At 41.7% G+C, this 20,442-nt stretch overlaps 1 protein-coding gene across 3 annotated transcripts in view; it reads right to left on the bottom strand.

Annotated features, from left to right (window-relative positions):
• The window catches only part of ARAP2 (ArfGAP with RhoGAP domain, ankyrin repeat and PH domain 2), a 441,859-nt gene that overhangs the window by 362,507 nt on the left and 58,910 nt on the right, over positions 1-20,442 (bottom strand). For 2 of the 3 annotated variants that reach the window (XM_077279928.1, XM_077279929.1), the window contains one exon: positions 11,121-11,190. In XM_077279928.1, the coding sequence (XP_077136043.1) occupies positions 11,121-11,190 (70 nt within the window). The remainder of the gene's footprint in view (positions 1-11,120; positions 11,191-20,442) is intronic. The other variant, XM_077279930.1, reaches the window with a different exon arrangement.

The following is a 20,442-nucleotide window of genomic DNA, read 5'->3' as shown; positions in this document are numbered from 1 at the left end:
CACTGAAGGTCTTGGAAGGGAAGAAGCGCCATTTGACTTTTTTAATGCAAAATTAGCTGGAATACAGTAATTAGCAAATGCCATATTGCATTTTGAGCGCCTCTGATGTGCCTAAACAGTGCACCCCACAATTGACACCATTTTGGAAACTAGACCCCTCAAGGAACTTATCTGGATGTGTGGTGAGCACCTTGATCCACTAGGTGCTTCACAGAAGTTTATAATATTGAGCAAAGAAAGAAAAAAAATCACATTTTCCCCACAAAAATGTTTTTTAACCCCAAATTTTTCATTTTCATAAGGGTAACCTTGCAATTTCTTGTGCAATCTCTCCTGAGTATGCCGATACCCATAATGTGTAAAAACTACCGTTTGGGCACACAGCAGGGCTTGGAAAGCATTAAGCACCATTTTTTTTAAAGCAAAATTTACTGGGATAATTAGTGGGTGCCATGTTGTGTTTGGAGAGACCCTGATGTGCTTGAAAAAGGGAAACACAAAAAAGTGTCATCATTTTGTAAACTAGATTCCTTATAGCACTTATCTAACTGTGTGATGAGTACCTTGAACCCCAGGTGCTTCAAAAAGTTTATAGAGATAATAAATGTTACATTTTTCCAACAAAAATTTACTTTAATGTTTAATGTTTTTATTTTCACAAAGTCACAGTATAAAATGTGCAATTTCTCTTCAGTACGCAGGTACCCCATATGGGGTGGAAAACTACTATTTGGGCACAAAACAATGCTCAGAAAAGAAGGAGTGACGTTTTGAAATTTAGACTTTAATTAAACGGTCTACCCATATCATGTGACGTTTAAAGAGCCCCTGATATGCCTAAACAGTAGAACACCCCCACAAGTGACCCGAGTTTGGAAACTACACCCCTCAAGCAATTTATCTAGATGTGTGCAGATCGCCTTGAAACTGTTACGGATCTGCAAGACAGGACTAAGTTAGAAGGGGGAAACTGACCCTGCACTATGACTAGGCTGAAACCCTACGATGGAGTGGGCGACCTATTCCTTGCGAATAGACCCACTGAGGATCCTAGGTTAATCTCAAGCGAAGACCTATAGATAAGGGGAAGGGGTTCCCTAAAAGAACTAAGGACTGGGTACAAAAACGGGTCACCTCCTAATAGAAAACAAAGAGAAGGCTGCAGAAACCAATAGAAAACAGAAACTAAGGCTAGCAGAACCAGAGGTACAAGTACTGCACAAATAACACACACAGAAGACAAAGCAAAGCACCAAGCTAGAGCTCAAGCAGATAACCACTGTTGTCCAGCAAGGACTGGGAGGCAGGTGCTGGCTAATAAAGAGTGAAGCAAACACCTGACCCAAGACAAACAGAGCACCAGAGGAAAAAGACCAGCAGCCAGAACTCCACAAGAAAATGGCAGATAGTCACAAACTAAACAGATTCTAACAGTACCTCCCCTTTAACGAGGATCTCCCGGATCCTCTAGGCCGGGCCTTATTCGGAAATCTCCTGTGAAAAGCCTTAATTAACCTTGAGGCTGAGACATCCACAGCTTTCACCCAGGAATTGTCCTCGGTAGGGTTGAGCGACCTTTACTTTTATAGGATCGGGTCGGGTTTCACGAAACCCGACTTTTTCAAAAGTCGGGTCGAGTGAAATCGTCCGATCCTATAAAAAAGTCGGGGTCGGGGTCGGCCGAAACTCGAAACCCAATGCAGTGCATTGGGTTTCCAATGGTTCCCAGGGTCTGAAGGAGCGGAAACTCTCCTTCAGGCCCTGGGATCCATATTTAGGTGTAAAATAAAGAATTAAAATAAAAAATATCGCTATACTTACACTCTGACGGGCCCTGGTACTAACCGGGAACCTTCCTTCCTTAGAATCAGCCCCCATGTGACCGCTCGCGCGACCAATCACAAGCCGCGACGTCTCCGTGACATCACCGAAGGCCCTGGAAGGAAGGCTGCCGGAACGAAGCCGAGGGTGAGTATATTCCTATTAGGTATATACTCACCCTCGGACACGCCCTGCTTCTTTCCGACAGCCTTCCTTCCTAAGAATCAGCCCTTCCAGGGCCTTCGGTGACGTCACGGTGACGTCGCGGCTTGTGATTGGTCGCGCGAGCGGTCACACATGACATCACCGCAAGGCCCTGGAAGGCTGATTCTAAGGAAGGAAGGTTCCCGGTTAGTACCAGGGCCCGTCAGAGGGTAAGTATAGCGATATTTTTTATTTTAATTCTTTATTTTACACTTAAATCTGAATTCCAATACCAATTCCCGATATCTTAAACATATTGGGAATCGGTATCGGAATTCCGATTCCAGATTCAGAAGATCGCCGACTTCATGGCCGACCCCACACAGGGGTCGGGTCGGGTTTCATGAAACCCGACTTTGCCAAAAGTCGGCGACTTCTGAAAATTGCCGACCCGTTTCGCTCAACCCTAGTCCTCGGGACCGAAACCCCTCCAAGACAAAAGATACTGTAACCCTCCTTTATGCCACCTGGAATCAAGAATGCGTGAAATCTCAAACTTGCAGTCCTCATCAATTGGAGGAGCAGATGGCATAGCCACCTTATCTGGCATGTCAACCTTTTTCAGCAAAGATACATGAAAGACCGAATTAATTTTGCAGGATGAAGGAAGGTAATCTCACCGCTGCCAAGTTGACAATGTGAACCACTTTGAAAGGTCCTACAAACTTCGGCCCCAACTTTTTAGAAGGGATCATCAAACGCAGATTCCTAGAGGACAACCAAACCATGTCCCCAACAACAAACCTCGCCTCCCCTCTTCTCTTGTCAAAAAATTTCTTAGACCTCCCATTAGCCTGTTTAAGATTATGGCTCACACTGGTCCAAACAGTTTCCAAATTTCCAGAAAAACTCTCCTCCTCAGGCACCGCCGCCCCAATCCTGGAGAAAGGACTAAAAGATGGATTTTTCCCAGTACAACAAAAGAAAGGAGAACACCCAGCCGAAGAAGACGTATGATTATTGAGAGCAAACTCAGATAATGGTAGATATTCCGACCAAATCTCCTGATTGTCCACTACAAAACATCTCAAAAACTGCTCAACGTCCCGGTTCTTCCTCTCGGTCTGTCCATTGGACTGTGGATGATAGCCCGATGAAAATTACAAATGAACCTTAAGTCTGTCACAAAAGGCACGCCAAAAGCGAGCCACAAACTGTGGTCCCCTATCGGAGACAATGACCGTGGGAACACCATGGAGTCTGACAATCTCTTTCACAAATGCCCTGGCAAATGTCTTAGCGCAGGGTAATTTATTGAACAGGACCAGATGACACATCTTACTAAACCGGTCCACAATAACCCAGAAAAACCCTCAGAGTCTATCAGGTCGGTGATAAAATCCATTGCAAGATGCATCCATGGAGAACTAGAAACCTCTAACGGGCAAAGCAACCCTGCCACCAAAGCGTGAGAAGCCTTAGACCTAGCGCACATGGTACACTGATGCACCCACTTGACAATTTCTCTTAGCCACCCCGGCCACCAGAAACTCCGACTGATCGACTTTCTTGTTTCGGCAATCCCTGGATGACCCGCCAAACAAGACTCATGACACAAACAATTTCCCATACGGAGTGTTAGTTGATGCCACATCCTGGGCTTTAAGAATGCTATTTTCCAACTCAGAATCTAATGCTGCCACCACCACCCCTCTCTGCAGAATAGATTCTTCCTTTTCATTATTAACCACTGGGGAGAAACTTGGAGACAAAGCATCAGTTTTAACATTTTTGTCCCAGGGATATATGTCACACAGAAATGGAACTGGGCAAAAAACAATGCCCACCTAGCTTGATGGGCATTCAAACATTTAGCAGCATCTAGATAGATCAGGTTCTTATGATCAGTAAAGACTTGTATAGTCTATCGCCCTCCAAAAAAATGTCGCCAATGCCCAAATGCAAGCTTAATAGCCAGCAATTCTCGGTTCCCAACATCGTAGTTGAGCTCCACCTCTGAAAATTTCTTAGAAAAGAAAGCACAGGGATGCACATCATCCTCTCCCTCCTGGGACAGAAGAGCCTCCACTCCTACTGATGAGGCGTCCACCTCTACCAGAAAGGGCTTAGTCTCATCTGTCTGGATCAAAACAGGAGCAGAGCTAAACCTCTCCTTGAGATGCTCAAAAGCCTTAACAGCCTCAGGGGACCATTGGACAGTATTGGAACCCTTCTTAGTAAGATCAGTAAGGGGTTTTGCGATAACAGAAACATTCTTTATGAATTTTCTATAATAATTAGCAAACCCCAAAAATCTCTGAATCGACTTCAAGCATTCAGCTCAAGGCCACTCTAATACCGCATGAACCTTCACCGGGTCCATCTCAAAACCATCACTAGAAACAAAGTGCCCCAAAAAACTAATTTTCTGTACCGCAAACTCGCATTTCTCCAGTTTAGCAAAGAGTGTGTTTTCTCTCAGAATCTGCAGAACCTCACGGACTCTCTGCCATGTGACTCCAGATCGAGCGAATAGATCAAAATATCATCCAAATAAACAATCACACTCCTACCGATCAACGGCCTCAGGATGTCGTTAATGAAATTTTGAAAGAATGCCGGAGCATTTGTAAGGCCGAAAGGCATAACTAGACACTCAAAATGACCTTCCGGGGTATTAAAGGCTGTCTTCCATTCATCGCCTTCTTTAACCCGCAGCAAATTATATGCCCCACGGAGATCGATCTTAGAGAACCACTTGGCTCCAAGTAATTGGTTAAACAAATCCGGAATTAGCGGCAAGCGGTAAGGATTGCGCACAGTGATCTTATTAATCTCCCTGAAATCCAGACACGGCCTAAGACCCCCATCTATTTTTTAACAAAAAAGAACCCCACAGCCACAGGGGACTTAGAGGGTCTTATATGACCTGCAGCAAGACTAGTCTGCAAGGATTCCTTTAAGGCTTCCCTCTCGGGAATCGTCAGATTAAATAAACGACTTTTAGGGAGAGTAGCACCTGGGATGAACTCAAGAGCGCAATCGTAATCTCTATGAGGTGGTAGAGCTTGTGAATCCACTTCTAAAAATAGTTTCCGGAATTCCTGAATGGCTTCAGGTAGCTCATTTTTCACAACAGCAGCAATGTGTACATCACAACATTTCCCATAACACTCCTGACACCAGGATCTCATCGTACTTGATGACCAGTCTAGTACAGGATTGTGCAGTTTTTTTTTGTTTTTTTATACTCCTTTCAGGCAAACTGTTACGGATCTGCAACACAGGACTAAGGTAGAAGGGGGAAAACTGACCCTGCACTATGACTAGGCTGAAACCCTACAATGGAGTGGGTGACTCATTCCTTGCTCACCTTTCTTCACCTCCTAATAGAAAACAAAGAGAAGACTGCAGAAACCAATAGAAAACAGAAACTAAGGCTAGCAGAACCAGAGGTACCTGCACTGCACAAATAACATACACAGAAGATAAAAGCAAAGCACCAAGCTAGAGCTCAAGCAGACACTGTTGTCCAGCAAGGACTGGGAGGCAGGTGCTGGTTAATAAAAAGTGAAACAAACACCTGACCCAAGAGAAAACCAGCACCAGAGGAAAAAGACCAGCAGCCAGAGCTCCACAAGAAAATGGCGGACAGTCACAATCTAAACAGATTCTAATGGAAACCACAGGTGCGTTACAGAATTTTACAACTTTGATCTGTGAAAATAATTTAAAAAAAATTTCACCCACAAAAATATTATTTTAGGCACAATTTATTTTATTTTCACAAGGATAGCAGAAGAAAATGGAGCTCAAAATTTGTTGTGCAATTTTTCCTGAGTATGCTTTTGCGGTGCAGTGCAAAGCTCAGAAGGGAAGAATCGCCTTATTGGAGTTTTGCTAGACCATGTCACATTGACAGAGCCCCTGAGGTGCCAGGACAGCAGAACCCCCTACAAGAGGCCCCATTTTACAAACAACACCTCCCAACAAATTAATCTAGGGGTGCAGTGATCATATTGACACAATGGGTCACAGTATTTTATACCATTGCAGTGAAGAAAAAAATAACTACATCTTTACCACCAAATTTTTGCTTTAGCCGCATATTTTACATTTTGTACACTGGTAAATGGGTAAAAATGGCATCAATATTTGTCCCACAATTCCTGCTGAATGTACAAATACCCCATATGGCTGTACAGTACTGCTTAGCCACATGGCGAGACTCAGGAGGGACGGAGAGCTATTTTCCTCTTGGAGTGCAGATTTTATTTTATTGTTTTATTATTTTGTGGCTTTTTCATAATTTTTAAAACTTTTTAAAAATGTTTTTGCGTTGTACCACTATGTGACTTTCACTTTCTGCAGTTTGATTGCGGTTCTAATGCATTGCAACGCATCAGCATTGTGGCATTTAGAACTGTCAGCCTGCTCTCACTCGAACTTGTTAGATCATGCACTGAGCATGATCTTAGAAGATTGCTAGAGCCTGGTGACCTGGGTGTCATAATGATGACATTAGGTCACCAGTACAATGATCTGGCCCCTGCGATAACATTGTGGGGGTGGTGATTGGAGGGCAAAGGGGGCTCTTTCCCTCTGCATGCCTGATAACTGCTGCAATTGCTAGCGATTGTAACATTTAGAGGATTAAAGTGTCGGGAGCAATGTGTGCACCACTCTTGGCAGTGAGTGTTGGGTGTCAGCTGTGAGAATCAGGTTACACCTGGCGACAATCGTGCACACAGCTGCTGTGCTCGCAAAATTGCCTGAACATACTCAGTAAGGGCTCAATCCCACTTGCGATGAAACTGGAGCAATGTTATTCTATCATTGTGTGTTCATCTGTGTTTTTTTTTCCAGCTCGGATCAGATCATGACTGGAAAAAGTCACAGCATGCTGCGATTGTATTTGGAATTCGAATCGAATTCCCACAATAGAAGTCAATGGGTGCGAGAAAAGAATCACACAGCACTCGGACCATGCAAGTGCTGTCCGATTTTTACACACTGATCGTTTTTGAAAAGCGGGCAATTCATATGCCACGTACTGTAATATAACAGCGTGACAGTTTAGAATAGAATAGAGAGAATAGATATATACACAAAGGATACATACTGTAGATATATAGATGTCAGTGACACACATATATATATGTATCTATATTATATAGATACATAGAAGAAAAGCCGGCAATTCATCTGCCGTGTACTGTAAAATCATTGCAGGAGCCGACAGGATAGAAGAGATGGATTACGTACAGTAAATAAATAAAGAATAGGTAGATATATAGATGTCAGTGACAAACACAATTAGTACAGTGTGTGTGCAGCTTACTGTACATGTATTTAATTAATAAAAGATTATTTTTTGCAAAAAAAAATGGCAAGGTTTCCTGCATAATTTTCTTAAACAGCAAAATAGTAGAGGAAAAGCCAACAGCTGGGGGCAGATGTTTATAGTGGGTAATATCCATGGAGCTTCCCAGGCTATTAATATCAGCTCACAGCTGTATAATTAGCCTTTACTGACTATTAAAATGGGGGACCCCCAAAAAAAATGTTGTAGGGTCCCCCTACAATTAATAACCAGAGAAGGCTATGCAGACAGCTGCAGGCTGATATTAATTTCCTAGGAAGGGGCCATGGATATTGGCCCCCAGGCTAAAAACATTAGTTCTCAGCAGCTCCAGAAAAGGTACATCTCTTAGATTTGCCAATTCTGGCACTTAGCCTTGCTCTTCCCACTTGCCCTGTAGCGGAGGTAAGTGAGGTGATAGTTGGAGGGGGTTGTATTGTCAGGTGACATCAAGCCCCGAGGTTAGTAATGGAGAGGCGACAATAAGACGCCTCCATTACTAACCCCATAGTCACATTGTATGAAAATATAGACACCCAGAAAAAGTCCTTTAATTGAAAAAATGACATACACTCCGTTAACAATCTTAGTTAAACCATACTTATGACCTCGCCCAATCCCCCGATGCCCTCATCATCTGCAAAAGGATTAAAAAAACAAACAACAATATTCCTCACCTTTCCGCAGAGATGCTGCTAACCCATTTGTCCCACAACAGGTCAAGCTCTGCTACATCCAGATGGCAGGCTGCATGGTTGCATGATGAGACCATACAGCATGTCATCCAGCAGACATTGAGCTGCATGTGTTCAGTGTCTCGCTGTGAACTTCTATTACCTATCTGATGACACCGCGATTGTGAGAAAGTTCTCCTGCTCACGGTGCCGTCAGACAAGTCCTGCAAATTCACAGCCAAAGAACTCACTTCACCTTTATGACATCAGCACGAGCGCCGTGGGAAAATATCTATCTATCTACATTATATACAGTACAGACCAAAAGTTTGGACACACCTTCTCATTTAAAGATTTTTCAGTATGCATCAAAACTATGAATTAACACATGTGGAATTATATACTTAACAAAAAAGTGGGAAACAACTGAAATTATGTCTTATATTCTAGGTTCTTCAAAGTAGCCACCTTTTGCTTTGATGACTGCTTTGCACATTCTTGGCATTCTCTTGATGAGCTTCAAGAGGTAATCACCGGGAATGGTTTTCACTTCACAGGTGTGCCCTGTCAGGTTTAATAAGTGGGATTTCTTGCCTTAAAAATGGGTTTTGGACCATCAGTTGTGATGTGCAGAAGTCTGGTGGATACACAGCTGATAGTCCTACTGAATAGACTGTTAGAATTTGTATTATGGCAAGAAAAAAACAGCTAAGTAAAGAAAAACGAGTGGCCATCATTACTTTAAGAAATGAAGGTCAGTCAGTCTGAAAAATTGGGAAAACTTTGAAAGTGTCCCCAAGTGCAGTGGCAAAAACCATCAAGAGCTACAAAGAAACTGGCTCACATGAGGACCACCCCAGGAAAGGAAGACCAAGAGTCACCTCTGCTTCTGAGGATAAGTTTAACCGAGTCACTAGCCTCAGAAATCGCAGGTTAACAGCAGCTCAGATTAGAGACCAGGTCAATGCCACACAGGGTTCTAGCAGCAGACACATCTCTACAACAACTGATAAGAGGAGACTTTGTGCAGCAGGCCTTCATGGTAAAATAGCTGCTAGGAAACCACTGCTAAAGACAGACAACAAGCAGAAGAGACTTGTTTGGGCTAAAGAACACAAGGAATGGACTTAAGACCAGTGGAAATCTGTGCTTTGGTCTGATGACGAGTCCAAATTTGAAATCTTTGGTTCTAACCACCGTGCCTTTGTGCAACGCAGAAAAGGTGAACGGATGGACTCTACATGCCTGGTTCCCACCATGAAGCATGGAGGAGTGATGGTGTGGGGGTGCTTTGCTGGTGACACTGTTGGGGATTTATTCAAAATTGAAGGCATACTGAACCAGCATGGCTACCAGAGCATCTTGCAGCGGCATTCTATTCCTTCCGGTTTGCGTTTAGTTGGACCATCATTTATTTTTCAACATGACAATGACCCCAAACACACCTCCAGGCTGTGTAAGGGCTATTTGACCAAGAAGGAGAGTGATGGGGTGCTACGCCAGATGACCTGGCCTCCACAGTCACTAGACCTGAACCCAATCGAGATGGTTTGGGGTGAGCTGGACCACAGAGTGAAGGCAAAAGGGCCAACAAGTGCTAAGCATCTCTGGGAACTCCTTCAAGATTGTTGGAAGACCACCTCTTGAAGCTCACCAAAAGAATGCCAAGAGTGTGCAAAGCAGTCATCAAAGCAAAAGGTGGCTACTTTGAAGAACCTAGAATATAAGTCATAATTTCAGTTGTTTCACACTTTTTTGTTAAGTATATAATTCCACATGTGTTAATTCGTAGTTTTGATGCCTTCAGTGTCATAGTCATGAAAATACAGAAAAATCTTTAAATGAGAAGGTGTGTCCAAACTTTTTGTCTGTACTGTATGTTTTGAAAAATATTTCCTTTGAAAATGATGTGTAAATGATGTAAAGAATTGCTCTATGTATAAGCTCATGTTAAAATCGCATTGCAGTCGGATAGCAATCACACTGCATTCGTATGTAAATCGGATGCTAAGTGTGAAAAATTGGATTGCACTCCCATGAAAAATGCATGACACTCTCATGACACTTGCATTACACTCCGACTTTGCAGGAACAAAATTGGATTGATTTTAAAATCACTAGTGTGACTCCAGCCTAAGTCCGAAGTCAGGAAGCACTTCCTAACCAGGACGTTCTGAGTATGTCCAAGGTCATGAAGTTGTTAAAGGGAACCTATCACCAGGTTTACTCCATATAAGGTATGGCCACCACCATCAAGGCCTCTTTTACAGCATACTAGAATGGTGTAAAAAAAGTCATCATTTCCCTCTGCAGATTCCAAAAGACCTTTTATTATACTTACAAATGACACTGTCTGGTCTGATACGCATCTCTGGTTATGATCCAATGCCTCTTCCCTTCCTTTAATTGTCATCATCTTTCACTGCTTTATGTGAATGACGCGTCCTACATCATCCACACAGTGTCCCCCATTGTGCTCCTGTGCAAGCTCACATCTCCCTGCTTTGAAAAAGGCAGAGCAAAGATCTGCAGTGTGTATTCACCGGCTTTACTTCTGGGTCATAGGTGCTCTTTGGCCTTTTCTTCCGCATGCTTACTATAGTACTTTTCTCTGACGAGCACGATTGGGGGGCACTGTGTGGATGATGTAGGATGCTTCATTCACATAAATCAGGGAAGGAGGATGGTGATTGAAGGAAGAGAGGAGATACCGTAAAGACCAAAGATGCCCATCAGGCTGGACCACACCATCTGTTTGTATAATAAAGGGTCTTTTGGGGATCTGCAAAGGGGATTTTATAACTTTTTTACAGCATTTTAGTATGCTGTAAAAGAGGCCTTAAAGGTGTCGGTCGAAAAATCATATTAAGGTCATGATGGCCACTGAGATGAAAGAAAAACAAAAGTAAATCTTTTGTTCACATATTAAACAGCTCTATTATCCTAGAACCTCAATGGATACACTAGTACACAAGAAACACTAGAAGCATGTATCACTATTGCACTACTGGACATTTAAAGAGTTTTTTTTATTTTAAATCCAAATTTGTAATATGTTTGTATTACAGACTAAATTACCATACAATGTCACTATTAAGTAGAATTGACTAAAATCTTACCCTGTCACTATGATAGTACGAAATGCAAAGTCCATCCACTTTTACCCACCGCTTCTGAAACATGCGACTGCTGAAAAAAATAAAAGAACAGAAAATAATTTCTCTGAATGCATACAGTTGTGCTCAAAAGTTTACTTACTTCGGCAGAATTTTTGCTTTCTTGGCCTTTTTTCAGACAATATGAATGATAATACCAAAACTTTTTCTCCACTCACGGTTAGTGGTTGGGTGAAGCCATTTATTGTCAAACTACTGTGTTTTCTCTTTTTAAATCATAATGACAACCCAAAACATCCAAATTATCCTTTGTGTTTTCATTCATATTCTCTGGAAAAAGGCCAAGAAAGCAAAAATTTTGTAAACTAGTGAACACAATTGTATAGAATTGTTACACTCACTGGACAGTCACAGTTTCATTTTGACTTGTCTTATTTAAATTTTCATATAACAATAACAACATATTACAATCTATAGGCCCTACTACTACTAGAATTGAATTAATATGTATTAAGGGCTGCTTGTGCCATGAGGGAAAATGAGTAGTGATGATGAGCGAGTATACTCGTTACTCGGGTTTCCCCGAGCATGCTCGGGTGGTCTCTGAGTATTTTGGCGTGCTCGGAGATTTATTTTTTGCAGCTGCATGTTTTGTGACTGTGGAAGATGAGGAAAAGATGTGTGATTCAGCTCCTTAAAATCTTGAAATTCTTTATTGGTGCATATAAATATAGAGTGATTAAAATCCTTGCTCAAAGGTGGATGCAGTCTATCCTCATGACTGCATCCACCTTTGAGCAAGGATTTTAATCGCGCTATATTTATATGCACCAATAAAGAATTTCAAGATTTTAAGGAGCTGGAGTACACATCTTTTCCTCATCTTCCATTGTTGCACGTCTTGGTCTGGACAAAATCTCCGTGCTCCTTCGGTCTGTCGGTGAGCTGGCTGTGGCTTTTAGCCTTATTTTTCTATATGTTTTGTGACTGCTAGACAGCCTGAATACATTCAGCCTGTCTAGCAGCTGCAAATCATGCAGCTGCTGCAACGAAAAATAAATTTTCGAGCACGCCAAAATACTCGGAGACCATCCGAGCATGCTCGTGGAAACCCGAGTAACGAGTATACTCGCTCATCACTAAATATAAACACTCACACAGATGTTGGTCCAAGGTGTCTCTCAGGAGTGGGATCTGGCTCTTTATCCGAACTGGTTGGTAAGCCAGCTGCCATCTCAGAGAAGAACTATATTATCGGCTCCCGGCTTTTTACATTCAATTATATTCATTTTTTCGGACATAAATGCAATTGAGGTTATGAGTGGTGCATGGGCACTTTCAGGTTTGAGGCAATGTACAGCAGCATGATGAGATCACCTAATCATGCTATCGAAATCTCTGCTGCACAGAATTGGTTGCTCGAGGTGAGTGCTCTAGTGGTAAGTGCTCCATTGTAGAGCCAAAGAAATAAGGAACTATGATTGTACATGGTGGGATGGCATGGGTTTTTTGAGGCCATAGTATGGTGGGTACATTATACAGATGTGAAAGAATTATAAAAGGTGGTGCAGCATAGATATGGATGAGTAGTGTGGCAGTTTTAGTTCATAACAGTGGATGATGTCAAGGCAATGAACCATAATTTTGCGTGTCATATTTTTTACCGACAGAAAGGGCAAATAATTTATTTGGAGTCACAACAAATATATTTATACAGAGGACATTATTTTGACACTGCAACTTTTAATGGCACTTAGTTGGGATATGATTCAGAAGGTCAGATTGTTGTTCCTGTATGATCCGTAGTCTGACAATGTCTGGAAACAGTAACTCAAAACATCTTATTACCATTGTTAAGAACATACTGGGAGCTGTAGGTTTGAATGATACTAGTTTATTTGGCAGTGGTTGACCTGACATTGCAGTTGATACTAGTGCAGTATTCATGTGCTGATGATGGCCCTTGTGCTCTATTCTTGTACTGTTAGTGGTTTTGGTGATGTGTTCATGTACTAATGGTGGTTCTGGTGATGTATGAAGATTGTTTGGAGATTTTTCAGGAGATTGCTGCTTGAAGTTTTGTTTGTGTGCACATCATCATTCTCTCCTATTTGGTTTCTCCTTCCTTTAACACCCGTGTCCCACTCTGTTGTTTGGTGAGTGTATTTTGTATGGTTGTTTTTTTAATTAATTCCTGTCTTCTCTTGTTTGTCTGGCTAGTGTGTCCCTAATCACTTCAGCTTCCCACTTCCCTGGGAGGAGAGGGGACAAATCAGGGTAGATGTAGGAGCATAGCAAGGCAATAGAACCCAGTGTTTCCACCTTCAGGAGTAATTTGGGAGACACAGATAGACCAGGGCGCCCCTAGTTTTAGGGACCTGGTTAGCGCCCAAAGTCCCAACACCTTTGTGACAGCTATATTGTTATTGTTTCTGATTGTATACAGATACAGCAATCTACAACTTGTCAGATGACATGCTACATAGCTATGATTATAAAATATTATTTCACTAGAATGGAATATTACATCTATATTTATATTTAAAGGAACCCATCACTGCCATTTTGGCTCTCTTGTGCCATAAGCTAAGCTGCTTTGCAGACTATGATTTATCCTACAAACTACAATACTAATAGTTTCAAATAGTATATGATAAGCGTTAATACAATCACAGGTTTAGGTCCCCTAAGGAGACTGAAAAAATGAAAAAAAAAAGTTTAAAAATGAAAGCAATGAAAAAAACAAGCATAACAAACTAGCATATTTGGCATTGCCGCACTTGGAGTCTGGCCCATCAAAGGTGTTAAAATGCAAAATTAATTAGTCTTTGTGGTAAATAGAATAAATGAAAGAATAAATAATAAACCAGAATTGCATTTTTTGTCTTATCGTCTCCCTCTCGAGAACTGATCTTGTAAGAAGTGAAGCTTATGATGAATCTCAGAGTCATTGAGAAATTTAAAAGAGGGTGGTCTAATCCGATTGGACTTGATCCGAAACCTGATGGAGAGTAGAGATTCTGTAATGATGATCAACAGTCTCCAAGATTGATGCATATCCAATGAACTGATTGAGAGACTTGGTCTGCAAGGTACATAACCACCTTGGAACTAACAAAGGGATATTGGCAAATCCCCACGTTACAAGAAGCCATGAAGAAGACAGCTATTTCGATGCTCAACAGTTGCTTCCAATGTGTCCGGATGACGTTAAGACTGCAGGAAACTCCGACCACCTTCCAAAGGGCCATGGACCGGATCTTCACACCACGTAAGAATTACGCTGTGACATACCTGAATAATATTGTAATCTTCAGTCCAGATTGGGAAAGTCACCTGGGAAAGGTCCAGTCAGTGTTTGATGCTTTCATGAAGGTGGGGTTCTTTATAAATTACAAATAAAGGGTCCATGGGGAAAGAGGAGGCCAAATTCCTTAGATATGCAATAGGTAGAGAGATTGGGCCCTTGTGAATAGATGCTGATTGACTTACAATTGTTGATTGGCCTCATGTATGGCCAGAAATCTACCCATCAAAATGCATCTTTGCAGTCAATACATTTTGGTCAGTTGGGTCATTAGTGTACATCAAAAACCCCTTTACAGCATCAATTTATAATTTATTCAATTAATAATAAAAAAAACACCCAGCCCTGTGCACGGTAATAATCAGAAAAGAAACTAATTGGGTTCCAATAAAAGCGTAGATTGCAATAATATAGAGATCATATGGTAGTAAGAAATTGTTATCACCATTAAAGGGATGAACAAGATAATTTGTATTACCACTGTTGCATATTAGTGGAAATAATCCCATTTCATATCACAAAATATATAAATCCTATTTTTCCCTGGAATCAAACTAGGCTGTACCTGCCTAGCAGCATAGGTTGGCACCCTAGGAATACAGGATTTGGTGCTCCCGCTCCACACCGGCTCACACTAGTTTTCTCTAGTTGTCCCTGCTAGACATGCAGATGCTGATATATCACTAGTCTAAACAACATAAGCATATACAGGGCATAAAGACACATCATCAAAATAATTAAAAAAAATGATTGTGTTAACATGTCAGTGTCAGTCTCCCATGCCTCGACATGTTTCCTCAAGAAAGTGTATCATCAGGAGACCAATTTGTAAATCAGAGAGAGATAGAGATGACTGGAAACAAGCAGGGTAATCAAGGGCCCATTGTGATATGCCCTGTATAGAAAGGTATAGTTCCTTATACCATATACCTATAAATAAGTGTAGCACCTGGGTCCTCTAATTGTTCTTGGCAAAAAACTACAATTTAATCACTGATTATTTTAGGTCACATTTCACATTGTTCAGGGATAAATTCCGTAAATCAATTCTCTATACAGTGGAAATGATAGGTGATACAGGACTCACTCACTACAACTACTCACTACAAGGAAGCCTGACAAAGTAGAGGAAATAATGTGTGTGATCAAGTGACAGAATTTAGCCCAATGAAAATAGATTTGCCATAAATTCATGGTAGCGATACAGATACGAAAAACATGTTGGGTGTTCTAGTCTGCATATACAATCATTAACATTAAAGTTGCAACACCAAGAAAGAAAATCTATGGAGCTATGGAAATCACAGGGTCAATAGACATATTAATAATATCCATATGATGAAATAATGGAAACAAAATATTCAAAACATTTCAATGTATTCAGCAGGCTTGGACTGTCCCACTGGATAGCTGGTGAATCTCCAGGTGGGCTCCACCTCCTGGCCTCTACTAATGTGTAGTGGATGGTCCCTCTCTCTCCTTCCTTAGCACAGATATGCACTTAACGAATCTGTATTCACAGTGTCAAATGTATTACTTCCCTGGCTGTACAGGTGCTACCTATTAAAGTAATACAGACACCTCTGCAGAACAGGTGAGTCAGTTAATACCTTTGCAAAGAAAAGTGTCATTGTCACCTGTGAAGGAGAGGTCTTTTTGACATTGTTCTGCAGGACAGGTGTTAGTTACATTGAGAGATTTTATGTGTTACCCAACTCACCTAGTCAGTGGAGGTGTAAGTGCTAGTCTGATTCCAATAGCTAGCACCAACACAGCAAGGAAAGGATAGAGTGTGTGGATGCAGATTAGCTGATCAGTGCATTGCTGTGCCAAGTGACACCTCTCCTACAGAATTGTCAATCTGACCAGCTCCCATGCAAGCTGTAAGGCGGTAATGGAGGAATAATGGGTCACAATTGCAAAGCAGATGAGTTGCTGAAATTCCTTGTAACTGCCATTGAAGGAAATAGCTGAAAGAGTGGACTGCAATACCAAGACAGGTTATCAAACTTAGGGTTATTCACTTTGAAAAAGCTAAAACTTAGGGGTGATCTTTTTAGAATCTTCAAATATTTGAAGGATCAGTACAGCACAGAGATCTTTCTAATGAATGATCTGTATACACTTGAATGTGACTCGACCAAGGAGTCATCCTCTAGGTCTATAGCCGTTTGACATCGTCAGGGATTATAAAAGGTCTGGCTCCGCTAGGCTTGGCACACCGATGCCATTGCACAGCTCTGTGACAGTTCTTATTGGAGTGAGAGAGTGCTTGTCTAGGCCTGTGTGTGCATAGTTTTATGAATCAGAGTCCTCTAGTGTTGATACTGGTGCTAAAGCTGAATCATCATATTAACAGTCCATGTAAGGGCTAATTTTGTGCTTTGCTGCTTGTATCAGGCACAACCTGCATTTAGCCTAGGGAGGGAGAGAGAGTTGCAGAAGCAGGGAGTGTGGCTGAATACAGTCTCTAGGCAGGCATTAGGGCTTTGCAGTCTTTTGCTAAATATAAAGTTGCGGCAGTAGACCAAATTTTTCTTTATGGGGTGAAAAAATTGACTATAATGTAATTCATAGAGTATTAGGTGCTTTGTGAAAATTTTCTGTGCTATGAAACAGTCCAAAAAAGCCTTTTGAACATTTTTCTGTATTCAATTACTCACCCATATACTATTGCGTGATCAGTGGTACATTTTGATGTTACATTCCAGTGCAAAAACATCATTCAAACCATGATATGTGGTAAATTTTGGTTTTATATAACACTTCAAACAAGTGTTATTTGTGGTAAATAAAGATGGTATTAAACTCTAAAAAACACTTTGACTTCTGCATGTGATCATTTTTTAAAAAATGAGAAATGATCTTGGTTTTAAGAAAAGTGGCAATTAGATAATGCTTAATATGTTCGGCAAGTGACAGTGAAATGGAAGTGCTTATGATCGGGCAAGCAGACACCTAGGATATGGGGGACAGGTGTGACTATGCCTGTTGCTGGAGCACAAGAAACATGACCATACACTTTCCAGGAAGGCACGGTAAACCACTTCTGAAGCCAGTGCAGTGCAAGCAAGTGGTCGTTTGGATAGCAGATAATGTTTACAGCAGAGTTGCAAACACCACCTAGTCTTCCGCTTGGTCCAATCTCACCAGCCAACAGTTTGAATTACTTAATCATCACCCTGGTCCTACTTACTCCCATCATGTTGAGTCCCAGGAGACTAATGATCCCACACTAGGACACTCCAAGGAGCTCTTTACAACATCAATTCTTAATTGTGGCCTATCACTCCGAATGTTCCAAGAGGGACAGGAGGAGATACTGTTTAGTGATGCACAAAACTTATAGCAGCCACGGCCACAAGAAAATGATGGTGAGGAAAGGCAAATTTTGTCTAATGAGGAAGATGATGATGAAACACAGTTGCCAATAAGTCAGGAAGAGGCAGTGAGGTGAAAAGAGGAAGAAGGAGGGCAACTGTTTTCCAAAGCAACAATACTCTTGAATTTCTCTGTCAAAAAGTTTGTGTTCCCCAGCCTGAGACTTTTAAAAAATAGTTCTGAGACAAAAAATGGTCATTTGCAAACTGTGAAGTGCCAAGATCAGCAGGGGTCTGACCACAAAGAGCCTAACCACCACCAGTATTATCAGACACGTGTCATCTAAGCACCCGACTCAGTGGGCCAAAAGCCTGGATCAATGATTGGTGCCAGCACAGAAAGCGGGTCATGCCATTTCCTTTTCCCTGTGGTAGGTGCTTTCCAGCCTTCGGTCCATGACACTGGCACAGATACCTGCCCTTGCACCTATTCTTGCACATTCTGATGCACCATCATCAGGCACTTCAATATCCTTGCCCCAGCACAGCGTTCAGCTTTTCCTAGCCCAGGCTTTGGAGTGAAATAGAAAGTTTACAGCCATCTAAAGGCTAAATGGGCACATTTGCAGGCTGCTTGCTATGGAAATGTTGCTGTTTAGGCTTGTTGACAGGGAGGATTTCAGCCTACTCATGGTGGTAGTCAACCCTTGGTACTCGGTCACCAACCGCCACTTTCTTCCTGTGTGGCATCCTAGCCTTTTACCAACACATGTCCAGGAACACTACTCATGCCCTTACCAAATGCAGTTACTTGGATTGTCTACTTAATGACTGCTTTGCCGTCACCCACAACTTCCACCCTAGGCATCTGCCCTTTAGTGTCTAGTAGCTAATATGGCCCATTGAACTGCCAACGCTATGCAGATGTCTTGAGACCAAGTAAAGAGCTTCGTTTTTAGAGCATATCAGGGGTACAGTATGGCATAGCAGGTTTCTTACCAAATAAATGGTTCTGTACTGCTCCTTGAAAAAATGTTAAGTGCCTAACAGTTGTACTATATGAAAAGTTCAAAAAATGTCTGCAAATAACTAAGCTGACACTTCAAATAAATATACAACAACAGAAAAAAGTAAAAATAGCTGGTCAGAAGAAGAGATCCAGACTATAATTAAAACCAAAAAGTTTTATTATTTGCTGGTAAAATAATAATCATAAAAAATGCTAAAGACTATAGATGACAATATGAACCCTTTAGGGGGTACTACGGTACTATCCTGATCAAAAATGATAGCAAATATTACAGCTATACTGTCTGTGACCCATTCTAAATCAGAAAATTACATGCTCTACTATCAAATCACAATATAAATTTTGTAACATCACATTCAAGAAAGCATGAGATCCTATAAAGAGCCCATAGTAAAGACTTAGGTACTGCAAGAAACTGAGGGTAATGAAAATGAAGGGTGGCCCAATGGTAATGATATACAAAGTGCGAATCATAACTTAAAATATAAACATAATCACTGGATAGCAAAGTATCTGGATCATATAATCTTATCCCACCGGGACCACAAATGGAGCAGGATAGTCTGGATGTTCCCCCTCACCCCGACACACGTTTTGCCCTGGGCTTCTTCCGGGGGCATGTCAGGGTGAGGAGGGATGGCCCAATTATGTGAACAAAGAGCCAATGAAACTACAGATGCAAAGTTCTATATCGGGCGGGGAGCAAATTAGCTGTCGGGGTCTATTGGCCCGTGTCGCCATCATCATGCACCAGATGTAAAAGGCACTTCTGGGTCATGCTCGCTGGAACTCATACTGGAACGCATGTGAGCCCAGTATCAAGCACCCCCGGAAGTGCGTGGATATATGACAAAAGGCGCACGTGCACCCCCGGGCATTCGATGGCCAGCAGAAAGAATAGGTGATTACTGCAGCAAGGGACTTAATGTGTAATAAGGAAATACAATGGGTCCACAAATCAATAATTGACACCTCTGGAAAAGGTATCGGGAGAATCCCAATAAAGTGACTATGCAAGACAGTGTGCAGCATCGTATTTACTATAATACTGCATAAAGTGAGAGGTGCAATCATATGTATAAGAAATATATAAAAAAGTGACCATTGCATTAAAGAGAGAACACAGGAAAAATAAAATTACAGTGTGTATATAATTATCATGTGGTGCAGAACAATGGTATATATGACCACATATAGTGAGAGTTATGACAGAGGAGAATGGCACCAACAAAATATACAGCACTTTATAATAAAAAAGGGTGCAACCTTCGACATGTGATAGATAATGTGTTGTGATTAGTGTTGAGCGATACCGTCCGATACTTAAAAGTATCGGTATCGGAAAGTATCGGCCGATACCGGCAAAGTATCGGATCCAATCCGATACCGATACCCGATACCAATACAAGTCAATGGGACTCAAGTATCGGACGGTATCCCTGATGGTTCCCAGGGTCTGAAGGAGAGGAAACTCTCCTTCAGGCCCTGGGAACCATATTAATGTGTAAAATAAAGAATTAAAATAAAAAATATTGCTATACTCACCTCTCTGACGCAGCCTGGACCTCACCGAGGGAACCGGCAGCGTTGTTTGCTTAAAATGCGCGCTTTTCCTTCCTTCCGTGACGTCACGGCTACTGATTGGTCGCGTGCCGCCCATGTGGCCGC

This window comes from Ranitomeya variabilis, chromosome 1, assembly GCF_051348905.1.
Source record: "Ranitomeya variabilis isolate aRanVar5 chromosome 1, aRanVar5.hap1, whole genome shotgun sequence".
Lineage (NCBI taxonomy): Eukaryota > Metazoa > Chordata > Amphibia > Anura > Dendrobatidae > Ranitomeya > Ranitomeya variabilis.
The sequence above is the reverse complement of the archived record's forward strand: the minus strand, read 5'-3'. Positions and strand labels throughout refer to the sequence as shown.